This window comes from Erythrolamprus reginae, chromosome Z (assembly GCF_031021105.1).
Source record: "Erythrolamprus reginae isolate rEryReg1 chromosome Z, rEryReg1.hap1, whole genome shotgun sequence".
Classification (NCBI taxonomy): Eukaryota; Metazoa; Chordata; class Lepidosauria; order Squamata; family Dipsadidae; genus Erythrolamprus; species Erythrolamprus reginae.
In genome coordinates, this window is record NC_091963.1 from 5359298 (window position 1) to 5379290 (window position 19993).

Here is a 19993-nt window from a genome sequence, read left to right on the forward strand (position 1 = left end):
GAAAATGCGAAATAGATTTGGGGAAGCTTTCATGGGTACAGGTCTTCCTCTCGTACAGGTGGTCCTCGACTTATGAACTGCCATTGAGCCCAACGTTTTCTGAAGTGAAGACAGGCATTTTTTAAAATGTGAGTTTTGCCCCATTTCGCAACCTTTCCTGCCAAAGTTGTTACGTGAATCATTACAGGTCTGGTAAGTTAATAACATGGTTGTTAAGTGAATCACTAGGATAGGATAGGATAGGATAGGATAAGAGGACCAGAACATGGAATGGAATAGAATAGAATTGAATTTAAGGAATAGAGTAGAGTATAGATTAGAGTAGAACAGAACAGAGCAGAATTCTTTATTGGCCAAGTGTGATTGATAAGATGAATGGATGGATAAATAGAATAGAATATAGAATATAGATAGAATATAGAATATAGAATATAGAATATAGAATAGAATAGAATGAATTGGAGTGGAATGGAACGGAACGGAACATAACAATTGGAAGGGACCTTGGAGGTCTTCTAGTCCAACCCCCTGCTCAGGCAGGAAACCCTTTACCATTCCAGACAAATGACTGTCCAATTTTTTCTTGGACCCCTCGCATCCTGGACGTAAGTTGTTTCAACTCCTACCCTCAAAACGACGCTATAGAGCACTGCACACCAAGACAACTAGACACAAGAACAGTATTTTTCCAGAACAATCAATCTATTCACTAGGGCTGCATTACTATTACTATTAGTCTTCTCATCGTTCCCATCACCCATCTCCTCCCACTTATGACTGTAAATTGATGCTTGTGTCCTTAAGATTTATGTAAATATTGATGGTTTCCTCATTTCTTATTTGACTTCTATAATCATAAAATGTTGTACCTCAGGATTCTTGACAAATATATCCTTTTCTTTTATGTACTCTGAGAGCATCTGCACCAAAGACAAATTCCTTGTGTCGCCAATCACATTTGGCCAATAAAGAATTCTATTCTGTTCTATCAGGGGTCCCCAAACTTGGAAACTTTAAAACTTGTGGACTTCAACTCCCAGAATTCTGGTAATTAAAAAGATCACAAGTCTTAAAGTTGCCAAATGTTACCCTCCCTTTTCCCCTTATAACTTTTCCAAAGCCTCTGTCCTGCTGTTATCTTGTTTTCTACGCCAGTGTTTCCCAACTTTGGCAACTTGAAGATATCTGGACTTCAACTCCCAGAATTCCCCAGCCAGCGAATACTGGCTGGGGGATTCTGGGAGTTGAAGTCTAGATATCTTCAAGTTGCCAAGTTTGGGAAACAATGTTCTACGCTGTGAAGTTCCCGATCCTTCAACTATTCTGTGTTTTACAGGAAAGGGTTTAATCAGAGTTTATTACAATTTTAAAAGGACCTTTTGTCCCAGATTTGATGCATGATTTGGGCTATAAACTCAGTTGCTACTGTCTCAGACAGATTGCCCAGAAAGAAAAATGAATGAGAGCAAGAGTGAAATTAATGTGAGAAGACTGCCCTCTGGTGGTCATATTAATACACGGCAGCCCATGAAATATTCTGTTAGGAATACAGGCGGTCCTCAATTTCGGACCACCATTGAGCCCAAAGTCCAGCTGCCTCTTGAAAAAAGCACCTTTGGGACAACCATGACCTGGATGACTGAAAATCTACATAGACATCGAGACCAAAATTTCTGTTGTTAAGCGAGACAGTTGTTAAGTGAGTTTTGCACCATCTTACGACTATTCTTGTCACAGTTGTTAAGTGAGTCCCTTTCAGTTGGGAATTCGTGCTATTCTGAAAATAAGTGGCACGGTGGCACCTTGGTGTACAACTGCTTTAAAACTCATCTGGTCCTCAAGGCATTTTGCCATGAAAATTTAACCCTCACCACTTGTTGGGTACGTAACACACAAGCTAGAACAGTGATGGCAAATCTATAGTACAGGTAGCACGTGGAGCCATAACTGCTGGCACATGAGCCGTTGCCCTAGCTCAGTTCCAACGTGCATATGTGTGCCAGCCAGCCGATTAGGTCCCACAGAGTTGGCCTTCTCTGGGTCCCGTCAACGAAACAATGATGTCTGGCAGGGCCCAGGAGAAGAGCCTTCTCTGTGGCGGCCCCGACCCTATGGAATCAACTCCCCCCCGGAGATCAGGACTGTCCCTACCGTTCTTGCCTTTCGCAAACTCCTTAAAACTCACCTCTGCCTTCAGGCATGGGGGAATTGATTCTCCGTTTTATGCATGGTTTGTCTGAGATGTATGACTGTTTTATATTAAGGTTTTTAAATTGGGTTTTTTTAAAAACTACTGGATTTGTACTGTGTTATGTTGTTGTGAGCCGCTCTGAGTCTCCGGAGAGGGGCGGCATACAAATCTAATTAATTATTATTATTGTTGTTGTTGTTGTTGTTGTTGTTGTTGTTGTTGCCTTGGACAGAGACTCTGGAAGGGCGTTTTTGGCTTCCAGAGAGCCTCTGGAGGGGATGGGAGGGGATGTTTTAACCCTCCCCCAGCTCCAGGGAAGCTTTGGAGCCTGGGGAGGACAAAATATGAGCCTACTGGGCCCACCAGAAGTTAGGAAACAGACTGTTTCTGGCCTCCAGAGAGTCCCTGGGGGGGGTGAGAGAAGCTGTTTTCACCCTCCCCAGGCATTGAAGTATGGGTGTGGACAGCATATGTCGAAGGTCTCATAGCCTAGCTGCACCGAGACATAGCAACATTTTTGCGCATGTGCAAAAAGCTAAATTATGAAAAATTGAAGGAACAGAGATGGCGGGGCCCATAGGAGTGGCACTGTAGTGGCTGTGTGCAAATTGCGCAATCTGGCGGCCGCTACCACTGCGCCACCCCCTACCGGTAGCCACCCACTACTGGTCATGCGATCCCCTTTTGTGGTCATCTTACAAGCAGTCAACAGAGAAGAAGCCAGATTCATTTAACAGCTTAACTGCAGGGATTCATTAATTGCGGCAAGAAATGGGGCAGGACTCACTTAATCATTGCCTCGCTTAGTGGTGGAAATTTTGGGCTCAATCATGATCATAAGTCAAGGACCATCTGTGTTTGCGTGCAGAAAACCTGGTGCCACCCAGGGCTGAACAACTATGGCAACTTTCATACACAAATGTTTCCTGCAACGTTCACACACAACTGAAACATAGAAACATAGAAGACTGATGGCAGAAAAGGACCTCATGATCCATCTGGTCTGCCCTTATACTATTTTCTGTATTTTATCTTAGGATAGATATGTTTATCCCAGGCATGTTTAAATTCAGTTCCTGTGGATTTACGAACCACGACTGCTGGAAGTTTGTTTCCAGGATCTACTACTCTATTTTCTCACGTTGCTTTTGATCTTTCCCCCAACTCACTTCAGATTGTGCCTCCTTGTTCTTGTGTTCACTTTCCTATTAAAAACACTTCCCTCCTGGATCTTATTTAACCCTTTAACATATTTAAATGTTTCGATCTTGTCCCCCCTTTTCCTTCTGTCCTCCAGACTATAGAGATTGAGTTCATGAAGTCTTTCCTGATACGTTTTATGCTTAAGACCTTCCACCATTCTTGTAGCCCGTCTTTGGACCTGTTCAATTTCGTCAATATCTTTTTGTGGGTGAGGTCTCCAGAACTGAACACAGTTTTCCAAATGTGGTCTCACCAGCGCTCTATATAGCGGGATCACAATCTCCCTCTTCCTGCTTGTTATACCTCTAGCTATGCAGCCAAGCATCCTACTTGCTTTCCCTACCACCTGACTGCACTGCTCGCCCATTTTGAGACTGTCAGAAATCACTACCCCTAAATCCTTCTCTTCTGAAGTTTTTGCTAACACAGAACTGCCAATACAATACTCAGATTGAGGATTCCTTTTCCCCAAGTGCATTATTTTACATTTGGAAACATTAAACTGCAGTTTCCATTGCTTTGACCATTTATCTAGTAAAGCTAAATCATTTACCATACTAGACGCCTCCAGGAATATCAATTGCCTGCGAGTTCTTCGCCAGGTGTGTTAAATGCAAACCTATCTTTTCTTAAAAAACAACAATGCTTCACTTAAAAGAAATCTGACCTGATCTCTGTACACGAGGCCTCGTTTTGCTGCATCACATGACTCCGTTTTCCTGTGGTGGTTTCCTTCTGAGAGACATCCCACAGGCGCCTTTTCTCATAGGCAGGCGCGGTTTTCTTTTCTTCCGCTGGCTTTTCCAGGACCATCTTGGTTCCGGGGTCATCTCCTGAGCTGCCCGCATATCGGACGGCCAAATCGTCCTTCTTTGCGCACCGACTTGAGGGGAAGTCGTTCTGATGAATGTGGATCGCCTGCTCCCTGCGTACGGCGGCCGCGATTGTGTCCATCAGTGTGGGGATTTTCTCGAAGGAATGACCTGGAAGGACCGTAGAACTCTTAAACGTGCTTTCCTGGCTGAATTCGGCTGGACCGCGAACGCCATGTAGCCGCTTCAGGTGCCTTCCTTTTGAGGAATCCTGTAGGGAATAGTAAAGTCTCACAAGAGGGGCTGACAAAAAGCATAATGTTCACGTAGAAAAAAACATAAGAGAGAAATTGGTTGGAGGCAGAGGTGGGTGGCTACCGATTTGCCCTGGTTGGAGTGAACCGGTAGTGGTGGCGGGAGGTTCCCCCCACCCGTCCAGATGTCATCACAGATGATCCGCGCATGTGCAGAAGCGTCCCGCGCGGGAGAGTTCCGAACCGGTAGCGAAAGTAAGTGGTTGGAGGTGTAATAAGGATAGTACGTCTTTAGAACATGTGCTTTTAAAAGGCAGTCCTCCACTCACAATGGTCCATTTAGTGACCGAAGTTACCAAGATACAGGTAGTCCTACAACAGTTCATTTAATGAACTGTTCACTAAAGTCGAAGTTGCAATGGCGCTGTAAAAAGTTAGCTGAGGACCACGTTTCGCACTTATGACCATTGCAACATCCCCATCCATAGCGGGTTGCTACTGGAATGGGCCACACCACAGCTCCGGTAGCGAAAATGGAATTGAATGTGCATCTCCGTGTCTTTGGCGGGAATGCGTGCACAGCCAAGCAAGATTTTACTTCTGTGCATGTACAGGAAGCAAAATCTCGCAAGTGGATGCGCGCACATGAGGTTTCGGCGATCTTTCGCTTCCGCACATACTACGGCTCTGGAATGTGGGACTGGCTTTTCCAATGACATCAGCAAGCCACTGTCAAATAAGATTCAATCATTTTGTAATAATTGCACTAATTCTGAATTAGGGTGCGTGGAATTTAAAATTATGACCTTGGTGGTCCCTGAGGTTCAAAAGGTTGGGGACCCCTGATCTGGTCCAACCCCATGTCCTTGCAGAAGACCTATACCAGTGATGGCGAACCTTTTTCTCCCTTGGGTGCTGAAAGAGCATGCGCATACACTATCACACATTACATAAGTGCCCACACCCACAATTCCCACAAAGCCTGGGAATGACAAAAACAGCTTCCCCCACCCCCGGAGGCCCTCCGAAGGCGGGAAACTGCCTGTTTCCCAACTCCTGGTGGGCCCAGTAGGCTTGTATTTCGCCCTTCCCAGGCCTCAAAAGCTTCCCTGGAGCCAGGGGAGGGTTAAAATGCCCTCTCTCTCATCCCTTTGTAGGCTCTCTGGAAGCCAAAAACACCCACCTAGAGCCTCTGTGTGAGCTAAAAATCATGCACGTTGTAGCTGAGCTAGGGCAACGGCTCGCATGCCAGCAGATAGGGCCACCTGTGGCACCCATACCATAGGTCCACCATCACTGACCTATACTATTTCTGATAGTCTCTTCTTAAAAGCCTTTACTGTGAATATGAATCAGTTCCCAAGGGACTGAAAGCAAGAGAGAGAGGAAGAGAGAGAAAGAAAGCAAGAGAGAGAGAGAAAGAAAGCAAGAGAGAGAGAGAGAAAGAGAATGAGAGATAGAGAAAGAGAGAAAGAGAGTGAGCGACAGAATGAAAGCCAGAGAAAGAAAGAAAGAGAGAGAGGAAGAGAGAGAAAGAAAGCAAGAGAGAAAGAAAGAGTGAGAGAGAAAGAAAGCAAGAGAGAGAGAAAGAAAGAGTGAGAGAGAAAGAAAGCAAGAGAGGGAGAAAAGGGGAGGAAGGGAGAGAGAGAGAAATGAGAGCAAAAGGGAGAAAAAAGAGAAATGAGAAAATGATTGAGGCAGAAAATGAGAAGAAAGAGAAACAAAAGAGAGAGAACAGTTGACTTAAAGCTTATGATAAAAAACACCCAAAGAAAGAGAGAGAGAAAACCCCCAGCCCTCACCTGTTTTTGGAAATGGTTCAAGAGTATGTATACACACACACACACACACACACACACACACACACAAGGGGGGGGAGACAGGGATTGGAAAAGAGAGGAGAGTGTCTTAGAGTGTCATTTTGTGTCATTTTGGTTGGTGGTGTGCCCCAGGAGTTTGTAAATGTAAAAAATGTGCCGTGGCTCAAAAAAGGTTGAAAATCACTGCTGTACATAATGAATAGCTAAAGATAAAACATATTTAGGTATAAAACAATAGCCATAATTAGGAAAATATAGAATTGGGAAAGAGAATTCCGATGACGTAAAGCTGTATTAGTGAAACTATATTTTAACGCATGTGTGATTTATAGGTTTGTCTTGTACGTTGTTTTGTTTTTAACTTGGAAAATTTCAATAAAAATAATTTTTTTAAAAAAAGAACAAGAGGAGGGAAGGGGAAGAAGAGGAGGAAGAGGAAGAAAGGAAGAAAAACCAATTTAGAAGAAAAGTCGAAACCTCTTGAGGTGCCTCCGCGGAAGTAGCCATTTTTCCTTGAGAGGGAAGGAGGTTGGGCTGGCTTTGCGGCTTCTCCCTCATCCCGGCCTCCATAATCAATTCTGGCGGGATGTATATGGCATCCAGAAGATCGCATAGTGTCTTCTCTCCTTCCACCTGAGCATCCAACATGGTCTTGGCCTTGCCCTTCTCCCCGGGCTTGTGACAATGCCTCCTGGACAGGCCGATATTTCCCTCACGGATCTCATAGCTAAAAAAAAATAAAAAATAAATAAACATGACAAAATTGGAAGGTTCTGTGAAGAAAAAATAATTGTGCACCTGGCAGGCCACACATCTCAAGAAAAGCTCAAGGCTGCGAAGATTCAAGATCTGTCTTATATGTTGTTTTTGTGATGGTTTCTTTTCAAATAAGGCTGCAAAGATCAGTCATGTGGATACCTGGTCCACTTGACAAAGAATGACCCACCTATGACCATTTTTCACACAAGTGTATGATGTGTATGTACAAGTGTATGTTGTTTTGGTGTATGATTGATTGTGTGCTTGTTTATAAATATGGTGGTTACTTTTATGAATTTTTTAAATCTAAAACTGTAATTAGATTGGTAAATATTATATTTGTCACTATGTACTGTTTTTGCCATTGTTTTGAGCCGCCCCGAGTCTGTGTAGAGGGGCGGCATATAAATCCAATAAATCTAATCTAATCTAGATTAGATTAGCACTCTTGCAGCGACATCGTCATATTTGGCAACTGGAATCTACCTAGGTCCCAGGATCATGTGATCATCTTTTGTGATCTGTTGACAATGGGGGAAGCCATATTCACTTAAGAGAGGAGTCCTCAAGCTTGGCAACTTTAAGACTTGTGGACTTCAACTCCCAGAATTCTCTGGAGAATTCTGGGAGTTGAAGTCCACAAGTCTTAAAGTTGCCAAGTTTGAAGACTTCTGTCTTAAGAAATGTGTCACTTTTAAGCTTCAACGGCACCTGGTCTAACCACAGTGCCATCACGGCTCAATAGCACTGCCATTAAAATATGTACTGCCATTAAAATATGTACTGCCATTAAAATAAGTACTGGATTAAAATATTAACTCTGCCAACTATCGTGGGTTCGATCCTGGACTGGCGTGAGATTGACTCAGTCTTCCGTCCTTCCAAAGTCGGTAAAATTTTGTGTTTTTTAGTTTTGGTGGATAACCAACTAAATATAACTGTTGTGAGCAGCTCCGAATCTTCAGAGAGGGGCGGCATACAAATCTAAATACAGTGAACCCTCGATCATCGCGAGGGTTCCGTTCCAGGACCCCACGCGATGATCGATTTTTAGCGAAGTAGCGGTGCGGAAGTAAAAACACCATCTGCGCGTGCGCAGATGGTGTTTTTGCTTCCACTGCCGCCCGCCCTTCGCCCGCCCACCCCGTTGCTCGCGCCTGGGGTGCGCGCGCGTTTGGGGACTCCCTAGATCCACTCCCCAGCTGGGGAGCGGATCTAGGGAGTCCCCAAACGCGCGCGCTTTCCCCAGCAACGCGCGCGCGGTGGGGACTCCCTAGATCCGCTCCCCAGCTGGGGAGCGGATCTAGGGAGTCCCCACCCCGCGCGCGTTGCTGGGGAAAGCGCGCGCGTTGCTGGGGAAAGCGCGCGCGTTTGGGGACTCCCTAGATCCGCTCCCCAGCTGGGGAGCGGATCTAGGGAGTCCCCACCGCGCGCGCGTTGCTGGGGAAAGCGCGCGCGTTTGGGGACTCCCTAGATCCGCTCCCCAGCTGGGGAGCGGATCTAGGGAGTCCCCACCGCGCGCGCGTTGCTGGGGAAAGCGCGCGCGTTGCTGGGGAAAGCGCGCGCGTTTGGGGACTCCCTAGATCCGCTCCCCAGCTGGGGAGCGGATCTAGGGAGTCCCCACCGCGCGCGCGTTGCTGGGGAAAGCGCGCGCGTTTGGGGACTCCCTAGATCCGCTCCCCAGCTGGGGAGCGTATCTAGGGAGTCCCCACCGCGCGCGCGTTGCTGGGGAAAGCGCGCGCGTTGCTGGGGAAAGCGCGCGCGTTTGGGGACTCCCTAGATCCGCTCCCCAGCTGGGGAGCGGATCTAGGGAGTCCCCACCGCGCGCGCGTTGCTGGGGAAAGCGCGCGCGTTTGGGGACTCCCTAGATCCGCTCCCCAGCTGGGGAGCGGATCTAGGGAGTCCCCAAACGCGCGCGCTTTCCCCAGCTGGGGAGCGGAGCTGGGATGTCCCCAAGCGCGTGCCGCCCGCCCGCCCACGCCGTTGCTCGCGCCGCCGCTGGGGTCTTACGGGGGCAAGAGGGGGAAGACCCAGGGAAGCCTCTGCCCGGCGGGGAAACTCCACCATCTATGCATGCGTGGAAGGGCACGCATGCGCAGATGGTGGAGTTTACTTCCTGGTTGAAAACTCGCGAAATAGCCCTTTCGCGATAATTGAACACGCGAAACTCGAGGGTTCACTGTAATAATAATAATAATAATAATAATAATAATAATAATAATAATAAAAATATGATGATAATAATAAATATGATGATAATAATAATAATAATAATAATAATAATAATAATAATAATAATAATAATAATAATATAAGCCAGCAATGTGCAGCGGCGGCTAAAACAGCCAACACAATCTTAAGCTGCATCAACAGGGGGATACATTCCAAGACTAAGGAGGTACTAATACCACTCTATATTGCCTTAGTCCAGTGATGGTGAACCTATGGCAAGGGTGCCACAGGTGGCACGTGGAGCCATATCTGCTGGCACGCAAGCCATTGCCCTAGCTCAGCTCCAATGTGCATGTGTGTGCCAGCCAGCTGATTTTTGGCTCGTGTAGAGGCTCTGGGGGGGGGGCGTTTTTGGCTTCCAGAGAGCCTCTGAAGGGATGGGGGGGGCGTTTTTACCCTCCCCCAGCTCCAGGGAAGCCTTTGGAGTTTGGGGAAGTCAAAACACAAGCCTACTGGGCCCACCAGAAGTTGGGAAAGAGGCCATTACTGGCCTCCAGATGGCCTCCAGGGGGCGGGGAAAGCGGTTTTCGCCCTCCCCAGGCATAGATTTAGGGTTGTGGGCACTCACATAGGCACGATAGCACTCCTGCATGGTCTTGGCACCAAAGGAAAAAAAGGTTCGCCATCACTAACCTAGTCAGACCACACCTAGACTACTGCATTCAATTTTGGTCACCCCACTACAAAAAGGAGATTGAAACTTTAGAGAAAGCACAAAAAGAGCAACCAAAATGATAAAGGGACTTGAACCAAGACATACGAAGAGAGCTTTGCTGGAACTGGGCATGGATAGTCTAGCAAAGAGGAGGGCCAGAGGAGATATATGATAGCAGTATACAGATAGTTGAGGGGTTGCCACAGAGAGGAGGGGGTTATACTATTTTCCAGGGCAGCAGAGGCCAGACCAGGAGCAACGGGTGGAAACTGACCAAGGAGAGATTCAACCTAGAAATAAGGAAGAACTTTCTGACGGTGAGAGCGATCAACCAATGGAAGGGCCTGCCCAGCGGAGGTTGTGAACGCCCCATCACTTGACACATTCAAAAGGAAATTGGACTGCCATCTGGCTGGGGTGGTGGTAGGACTTCCTGCCTGAGCAGGGAGTTGGACCTGATGGCCTGCAAGGTCCCTTTCAACTCTAATAATAAATAAATATGTACTGTATAAATGACCTATTATTTGCGGTACTGCCTTCTGCCTCATGAATCCCAGCGTCCGGTTAAGTCCCACAGAGTCGTCCTTCTCCAGGTCCCATCAACTAGACAATGTCGCTTGGCAGGGCCTAGGGGAAGAGCCTTCTCTGTGGAGGCCCCGGCCCTCTGGAATCAACTCCCCCCCCAGAGATTCGCACTGCCCCCACCCTCCTTGCCTTTCATAAGAATTTGAAAACATATTTATGCTATCAGGCTTGAGGTTACTAAACCCCAGCGTTTGGCCAGTGAATGTGTACGATGCTGTAGTGTGTTTCTGAATGTTTGACTTTTAGATGTTTAGCTTTTAAAAAATATTTTAAATTAATTATTTCTGTTAATTGGATTTAGAAGTGTTTTATATATTGTATTTTTACTGAAATGTTGTAAGCCGCCCCGAGTCCACGAAGAGGGGCGGCATATAAATCCAATTAATAAAATAAATTAAATAAAAATAAATTAAATAAATAAATAAAATGCTGGGGGCAAGAGGCTGACTGTCAATTGCTTACAGGGCTGACTTTATTCACTTAGCAACTGTGCCAAGAAACTGGAGCAGATCTCATTTAACAACTGCCTCATTTAGCAACAGGAATTTTGGGCTCAATTGTGCCTACAAAGGATTTGATAACTGATGTCCAACTGTTTTATTAAACGAACAGTTTATCACAAAAATCTGGCTGCTTAGCTTCTGCCTGCCGAGTTCAATAGGGAAAACCTCCTCTATAATATTTTGAGGTGAAGAAAGCTTCTATTTTAAAGCATCAAAGTGAAAAGGAATCCACTAGAACAGAGCTGCAATTCTAAACAATGCCTCAGGGCGGCAGTAAGGAGATGAAAGAATCATCAAATCTGCGTTTGCGCAGAGAAGAATCTCTTCACCCACTTTCCCAAAGCTCTCGCCAAGAGAGCTTCGGCGCTTCCCATTGGCTGCACTGAGGAGGGACGGGGCAGGAGAGGTCGTATACTGTACTTACCCTCGCGTTCTTCCGGGGAGGGTAGAATTCGGAGGGGAATGCGCATGTTCGGCCAGGACTATAAATAAGAAGCGAGGGAACATGGAGGCTTCATTCTGTGCCGCGCTCCGGAGGTGGCAACAAGAGGTGGGGAGGAGGGGCGAGAGAGGCTGCGTCAGAAAGGGGTGGGGGCTGTATCTATTTATGAAGCCATTCCGCCTTTTTACAAGCCTCCCTGGCTGGCTGAAACTCGAAAGAGCTTTTCTTTCCATCTTTTATATTGTTTTTAAATTTGCAACAGCGAGGTCGCTTTAAAACACTCCCTTCTCTCCTTTGCTTGCAGAGGCAAAACAAACAAACATGCATTTGCAACCGTGGACTTAAGACAAAAGCCCCCAGCCCTTAAAACTATTCAAGGCCATTCATAAACTACCCTTCATAAATTGGGACAGACAAGCTTGGAATCTAGAGTTGTTTTTTCTGTTGCCAGGATGCTACCATTTGGAAGGTGGCATTATCCCCAAAACAGTCCTGTAAGGTAGACTAAACACAAACAGAGATCTTAAACTGCCCTGAGAGCCTCTGCTGCTGAGGGGATCTTGAATCCAGATGTCCCTATAGTCTGTTCTCTTAAGGGTGCCTCATTGCTGGAGGTTTTCAGGAAAAGACTGAGGAAGGGGTTGCTTGAAATAATCTGGGAATCCTTATTCAGTCCTGGGGAAGGGTTGGTCTAGAACAGGGTGAGGCAAAGTTGGCTCTTCTATGACTTGTGGACTTCAACTCCCAGAATTCCTGAGCCAATCATGCTAGCTCAGGAATTTTGGGAGTTGGAGTCCACGTCATAGAAAAGTCAACTTGCCTACCCCGGTCTAGGAGACCTCTCAGGTCCCTTCCAGTCCTATGATTCTATGATCTATTGCGGGACTGACTTACTTACTCACTCACTCACTCATTTATTTATTGGATTTGTATGCCGCCCCTCTCCGGAGACTCGGGGCGGCTAACAGCGACAATAAAACAGTGTACAATAGTAATTTGGTATTAGAAATGATTAAAAATCCATTAATATAAAAACCAAACATACATACATACATACCATGCATAGAATTGCAAAGGCCTAGGGGGAAAGAGGATCTCAATTCCTCCATGCCTGGCGGCAGAGGTGGGTTTTAAGTTGTTTACGAAAGGCAAGGAGGGTGGGGGCAGTTCTAATCTCTGGGGGGAGTTGGTTCCAGAGGGCCGGGGCCGCCACAGAGAAGGCTCTTCCCCTGGGTCCTGCCAGGCGACATTGCTTATATTGGTATTTCCCAACCTCAGCAAATTTAAGATGTGTGGACTTCAATTCCCAGAATTCCCCAGCCAATCATGCTGGGTGGGGAATTCTGGGAGCTGAAGGCCATGCCACTGATTGAATAATTCCAGGAGTGGAAGTCCACATATTTTAAACTTGCTAGGGTGAAGAAACACATTTATATTAAGGATCAAGGCTGCAGGTTGTCAGTTCTGAATGTGTATACATAACCATCTATCTGTTGTTTGGACTTAATCTACAAAGTTCAGACCAATCAGTGTTTGAAAAATATACCACTATCATTGTGTCTTATCCCACTTCCCAGTATAATTACAGCATCTTTTAATCTGGCAATCACAAATTTTAAGCTTCAGGAATGCCATTTCATGGCCCAACGAGACCAACACAGACTTCAGAGGAGAATCAGAACTGCAGTAAAATCAATTGCTACCAACCTGCCTTCCATTGAGGACCTGTATATTGCACAAGTCAAAAAGAGGGCTGTGAAAATATTTACTGACCCCTCGTATCCTGGACACAAACTGTTTCAACTCCTACCCTCAAAACGTCGCTACAGAGCACTGCACACCAAGACAACTAGACACAAGAACAGGGTTTCCCCCGAACACCATCACTCTGCTAAACAAATAATTCCCTCAACACTGTCAAACTATTTACTAAGTCTGCACTACTATTATTACTAGTTTTCCATCATTCCTATTACTCATCTCCTCCCACTTATGACAGTATGACTGTAACTTGTTGCTTGTATCATTATAATTTATATTAATATTGATTGTTTGCTTATTTGATAATAATTAAATGTTTTACCTCATGATTCTTGACAAATGTGTCTTGTCTTTTATGTACACTGAGAGCATATGCATCAAAGATAAATTTCTTGTGTGTCCAATCACATTTGGCCATTAAAAAATTCTATTTTGAAAATAGAGGAAAGGGTTTCTTTGGCCATTTTATTAAAAGGCAGAAGGTTCTGGGAATATGCCTCCAGTCTTTCAGTAGCTGCAAAAAAGAGTTTTTAATACATGCCTGAATATAGATAATCCTCGACTTGTAACAGCTCATTTAGTGACCAAACAATGTTGTCTGGCAGGACCCAGGGGAAGAGCCTTCTCTGTGGCGGCCCCGACCCTCTGGAATCAACTCCCCCCGGAGATTAGGACTGCCCCCATCCTCCTTGCCTTTCGTAAACTCCTCAAAACCCACCTCTGTCGTCAGGCATGGGGAAATTGATTCCCCTGGGCCGTTTCCACTTTATATATGGTCTGTATGAAATGTATGATTGTTTTTATATTAAGGATTTTAAATTGTTTTAAGTATTGGATTTGTACTGTTTCTTGTTATGAGTTGTTTTGAGTCCTCGGAGAGGGGCGGAATAATAATAATAATAATTATTATTATTATTATTATTATTATTATTATTATTTGTTAGATTTGTATACCGCCCCTCTCCGAAGACTTGGGGCGGCTCACAAGAATAATAAACAGTATACAGTAAACAAATCTAATATTTAAAAGAAGAAGAAATATCTAAAAGCCCATTATATAAAACCATACAACACAAGCATACCATACATAAAACTAAGCCTGGGGGTATAGGTGGGTTTTAAGCAATTTACGAAAGACAAGGAGGGTGGGGGCAGTTCTAATCGCTGGGCTGAGTTGATTCCAGAGGGCCAGGGCCACCACAGAGAAGGCTCTTCCCCTGGGGCCCACCAGACGACATTGTTTAGTCGACGGGACCCGGAGAAGGCCAACTCTGTGGGACCTTATCGGCCTCGGGGATTCGTGCGGCAGAAGACGGTCTCAGAGGTATTCTGGTCCAATGCCATGTAGGGCTTTATAGATAATTACCAACACTTTGAATTGTGACCAGAAACTGATTGACAGCCAGCGCAAGGCACGGAGTGTTGGAGAAACGTGGGCGAACCTAGGTAAGGCGAACCTAGGCATACAAATCTAAATAATAATAATAATGATGATGATGATGATGATGATGATAATTCAGAGTTTCAAAAGGACTGAAAAAAGTGACATGACTGTTTTTTACACTTAATGACTATGGCAAGAAAAGTCATAAAAATGGGGCAAAACGTGCTTAACAAATTTCTCACTTAGAAACATAAATTTTGGGCTCAATCAGTATTGGGTTGCTGCTGATATGAATAAGGACGGCGTACCAATAGCAAAAATAGAACAGCCCATGCAGCTTTGTTTCTGAAGGTGTAGGGCAGGAAGGAAAATCTCGTGTGGGGAGACGCATGGGAAGTCTGTGGGGGTTTTTTTCTTCTGCACATGTGCATACACACCTGCCGTAGAAGCAAAGCTGTGCGCACAGTGCATCAGTAGCAGCGGAGTCTGGAATTCGCCCCTGGGCTCAATTGTGGTCGTAAATCAGGAAATATCTGTGTGCCTGCCCTCAGATGAACTGTCTGGATATAAAGATATTTTTTATAGCTGACAAAGAGGAAACGAAACATTTCTGGGTCACCTAGCTTGGTTTAATTTTCTCTAACCTGGACAGTCGTGTCTCTGTCTGTGAACAATGGCAACAGGCCACAGACTTTTAGAAACATAGAAACATAGAAGACTGACGGCACAAAAAGACCTCATGATCCATCTAGTCATCCTTTATACTATTTTTGATATTTTATCTTAGGATGGATCTATGTTTATCCCAGGCATGTTTAAATTCAGTTACTGTGGATTTACCAACCACGTCTGCTGGAAGTTTGTTCCAAGCATCTACTACTCTTTCAGTGAAATAATATTTTCTCACGTTGCTTTTGATCTTTCCCCCAACTAACTTCAGATTGTGGCCCCTTGTTCTTGTGTTCACTTTCCTACTAAAAACACTTCCCTCCTGAACCTTATTTAACCCTTTAACATATTTAAATGTTTCGATCATGTCCCCCCTTTCCCTTCTGTCCTCCAGACTATACAGATTGAGTTCATTAAGTCTTTCCTGATACATTTTATGCTTAAGACCTCCCACCATTCTTGTAGCCCGTCTTTGGACCCGTTCAATTTTATCAATATCTTTTTGTAGGTGAGGTCTCCAGAACTGGACACAGTATTCCAAATGTGGTCTCACCAGCGCTCTATATAGCGGGATCACAATCTCCCTCTTCCTGCTTGTTATACCTCTAGCTATGCAACCAAGCATCCTACTTGCTTTTCCTACCACCTGACTACACTGCTCACCCATTTTGAGACGGTCAGAAATCACTACCCCTAAATCCTTCTCTTCTGAAGTTTTTGCTAACACAGAACTGCCAATATAATACTCCGATTGAGGATTCCTTTTCCCCAAGTGCATTATTTTACATTTGGAAACATTAAACTGCAGTTTCCATTGCTTTGACCATTTATCTAGTAAAGCTAAATCATTTACCATATTACAGACGCCTCCGGAAATATCAACCCTATTGCACACTTTAGAGTCATCAGCAAATAGGCAAACCTTCCCTACCAAACCTTCCCCTATGACTTTTTGAAGTTTGAAAGCTATATTCCTTTGGTCTTTTGGAAGAGGAAGCAACAGATAACGTTTATCTCTTAAATCATATGGCAACGGCACTTTGGGAAAAACAAGTATGGCTTGTAAATTAATATTTAGTTTATAGCTACCTTGGTTGAAAGGGACCTCAGAGGTCATTTAATCCAACCCCTGCCCAGTGCAAGCAATCCATCCTTATGTCACCATCTAAAAAAATGACCCACAATCTGAAGTTAGTTGGGGGAAAGATCAAAGGCAACATGAGAAAGTATTATTTTACTGAAATAGTAGTAGATCTTTGGAACAAACTTCCAGCAGACGTGGTTGGTAAATCCACAGTAACCGAATTTAAACATGCCTGGGATAAACATATATCCATTGTAAGATAAAATACAGGAAATAGTAAAAGGGCAGACTAGATGGACCATGGGGTCTTTTTCTGCCGTCAGTCTTCTATGTTTCTATGTTTCTATCTTTTTTCCTGAAAACTTCCAGCATTCTGGCTTTGTATACTGTATATTAGTGTTTTTCAACCAGTGGTCAGGTGTGCCGCAAAGAAGGAAGCTCAGCAACCTTTTTATCATAAAGTAGTGACAGAGATGGGTAAATTATGATTTTTAACACGATAATCAGTACTGGGATGCTACCGGACTGGGCGGCACAAAAATAATAAATGAATGAATGAATGAATGAATAAACAAACAAACAAATAAAAAACCCACCCTGTTTTGCCTCAGAGAATTTCAAAATAAAATACTGTACTGTGTGTCTATAACAGTGAGCTCATAATAGGGCAACTCTATCAATATCAAAATGCCACTTAAATAGTTGAGCTAGTTTCAAACTAGATTTTGATTTTCTTTCTCTCTTCCTTACTCCCATTCTTTTTCTTTCTCTTTTCCTTCCTCTCTTTTTTCTATCTGTTTCTCTCTCTTTCTCTCTTCCTCTCTCTCTCCTTCCCTCTCACTCTTTCCCTCTCGGCTTCTGGGCAGGTTTGGAAAACTCTGAGTTGATGATGATTTTTAAGTGAGCGATTGCTCACTGCTCAGCTTAGAGGGAACTATGATAACCACCATCAAAGAAAATTGAGCATAATCACATGGTGACTCCTCAAGGATCCCCATGACTTACCACAGTAATTCCAGGCTCGCTCACGGTCGTAAAGTTAAGGACTTCCTATAGGCAGCAACCGGTTAATGTCCGCCATCCATAGATTTAGGATCAAATGCTAATAAAAGTCATACATACCTGGAAGACGCTTTTCTAATTTTTTCAGCTGCCCCCTGCCCCCGAGTGGCTTCTCCAGAGAGTAAATTCTTCGGAAGAAGGCTCTCCACGCTTGTGTGACAGGATTTGTTTTCCAGAAATGAGGGGTTCCCCAGGAGGGCTTGGTTGGTCTGGAGGTCCAGAAAGTAGCTCGCCATAATTTCCAGAATCGTTTCGAAAGGAGTGTCTCTGGCCTGCAGTAATAATAATAATAATAATAATAATAATAATAATAATAATAATAATAATAATAATAATAATAATACTGTGGGACGTCCTACTTCAGACTGACCGAATTCTGAAGCATAACACACCAGACATTGTGATCGTGGAGAAAAAGAAAGTATGGATCTTCGACATCGCAATCCCAGGAGACAGCAGAATTGAGGAGAAGCAGCTAAAGAAATTAGTGAAATACGAAGATCTAAAAATCGTGCTAAGGTTTCTAGGACACTTTGGGTGTCAAGGACACAAAAATGCAGAAAACCTGTCCTTTTTTACCTTGTTCTGCTTGTATAAAGACTGGAGGTGCAAAACATTTCGGAGCTCGTTTCTGTTGTTGATGCTGAGTGGAGTACGGGGAAATTCTTCATCCAGGATGGTACTTGTCTTTTTTAAACCCTAGGCAGGAAAGAGGTACAGTAATGCTAAAAAAACAGTATAAAAAAAATAACCTGTCTTCATGCGCTGGGTTAACTCAGAGGTCAGTGTAATATTCAGAGAAGCTGTTGGCACAATGTTTTCTCCAGCTTCATAACTCTTAAAGAAGTTTAAGATGTGTGGACTTCAACTCCCAGAATTCCCCCACCGGGCATGCTTGTTAATGCACAGTTCAATTCCCAGAATTCTCTTGCAGGGTCATTACTGAGAATTCTGGGAATTAGAGTTCCAATGCTTATCCTAGTTGCTGAGTCTAAGAAGTTTAATTCAAACCTTTATTGTCAGACACTACAATACTGGCTACACAGATTTGTTAAAAAAAAACTGGAGCCTCTTTATGGATTTTTGTTGGAAACAGGAAAAAACATTATTTATGGATAGGATACTTAGAAAGGATAGAGTAAGTAAGGTAAGTAAGTAAGTAAATAAGAGAGAGAGAGAAAATAAAAGACTGAAAAAGAAAAAAGAAAGATTAGGCTGAAAGTATCTGGGGATAAAAGGGAAAGAAAGAAAAAAAGTTATTTGAGTAAGAACAATGTATAGAAACTGTGAAAGTTTGGTATATAATAGTGAAGAAGCGTTATGGGAAATGTAATGCAGATTTGTCACACAACGTCCATTGTTTTTAAACATTCATGTTATGTTTGTTATGTATAAATAAAGAATTTTTCTAATTTAAAAAATGACAATAAAGGTTATCTCTTGTAAAAAAGATTGAAAGCATTCCTTGTTCCCTCTTTTATCGTTATTCTTCTTTCTTCTTTTCTTTCTTTCCTTCCCTGAATTCCTTCCTGCCTCTTTCTCTCTCTTTTCTTTCTTTCTTTCATTCATTCATTTCTTTCATTCTTTCTCTCTCTCTCTCTCGTTTTCCACTTATCCCTTTTACTTCTGTAAGCTTTTCTCTTTCTTTAAATTTGTATTGTTTTTGTTCTGAAGGAAAAAAAACTTCTTTATTAAAAATTAATTAAAAAACACAAACGCTCCACCGTTTGCCCAATGAATAAAGTCTTTCTCCGCCTCGCCCAAGTGCATTGTGGGAAATGTAGTCCCTGGAGGAATCCAGCTCTTCTGCAGGTTGGGCAACGGGGGGGGAGGCTTTTTTCCTCTCCCCTCCCCATCCTTTTCCACCCGCACCCCCCACTCACCTTTTTGCTCAGGAACTCCCTCACTAAAGCCGCAGCCACCTCTTGCACGAAAGACGCTTCCATGGATGGTTGGCAGCATGCAACGAACTCTAATTAACAAAATGCAAGCGGTGTTGTGGGGTGTTGTTGTTTTGCTTGGTCTCTCCTGCCCTCGGAAGCGTCGTGGGGGCTTTGCTCAAATTGCAACTGGCGGGTTGAGGCAGTTGCGTTACAGTTGGCAGGTTGTCATGGCGAAGACCTCACGGGCTGGGAATTCTTTCCCCGCCTCCTGGGGTGCCCGATGAGGATGCAAATTGATCGTCGGAGGGGGGGCGGGGTTAGAACGCGGCGGACCGGGGAATTCTGGGAGTTGAAGTCCCGTGCTTCTTAAAGCGGTGGAGGTTTGAATTACATTTTAGAAGGTATCGGGTGCGGAGGGTGAAACGTGGTTTTTGCAACGGGGAAAGGAGGTTGGCGAACCTGCTGCCAAGGAGCAGTGCTTGAAATGTCTTCCTGCCTAAGCAGGGGGTGGAGTAGAAGACCTCCAAGGTCCCTTGCAATTCTTTTTATTTTTTTAATTTTTAATTTATTTATTTTTTATAGTATTAGAAAAATAGAAGACTGACGGCAGAAAAAGACCTGTTGGGCCATGTTGTCTGCCCTTATACTATTTCTTGTATTTTATCTTAAAATGGATATATGTTTATCCCAGGCA

The 19993-nt window shown here is 44.1% G+C and overlaps 1 protein-coding gene across 2 annotated transcripts in view; it reads right to left on the reverse strand.

The window, feature by feature from the left end:
* The window catches only part of MINDY4 (MINDY lysine 48 deubiquitinase 4), a 103545-nt gene extending 83967 nt beyond the window's left edge, over positions 1-19578 (reverse strand). Inside the window, exons 1-5 of one of the 2 annotated variants that reach the window (XM_070728027.1) lie at positions 19300-19578; positions 17996-18115; positions 17477-17688; positions 6758-7007; positions 4062-4477 (exon numbers count right to left, since the gene is read on the reverse strand). In XM_070728027.1, coding sequence (XP_070584128.1) covers positions 4062-4477; positions 6758-7007; positions 17477-17688; positions 17996-18115; positions 19300-19362 — 1061 coding nt within the window. In that variant the 5' untranslated portion in view covers positions 19363-19578. Of the gene's footprint in view, positions 1-4061; positions 4478-6757; positions 7008-11438; positions 11570-17476; positions 17689-17995; positions 18116-19299 lie in introns of those variants that run through there. The other variant, XM_070728028.1, reaches the window with a different exon arrangement.
* Positions 19579-19993: the final 415 nt, after the last annotated feature.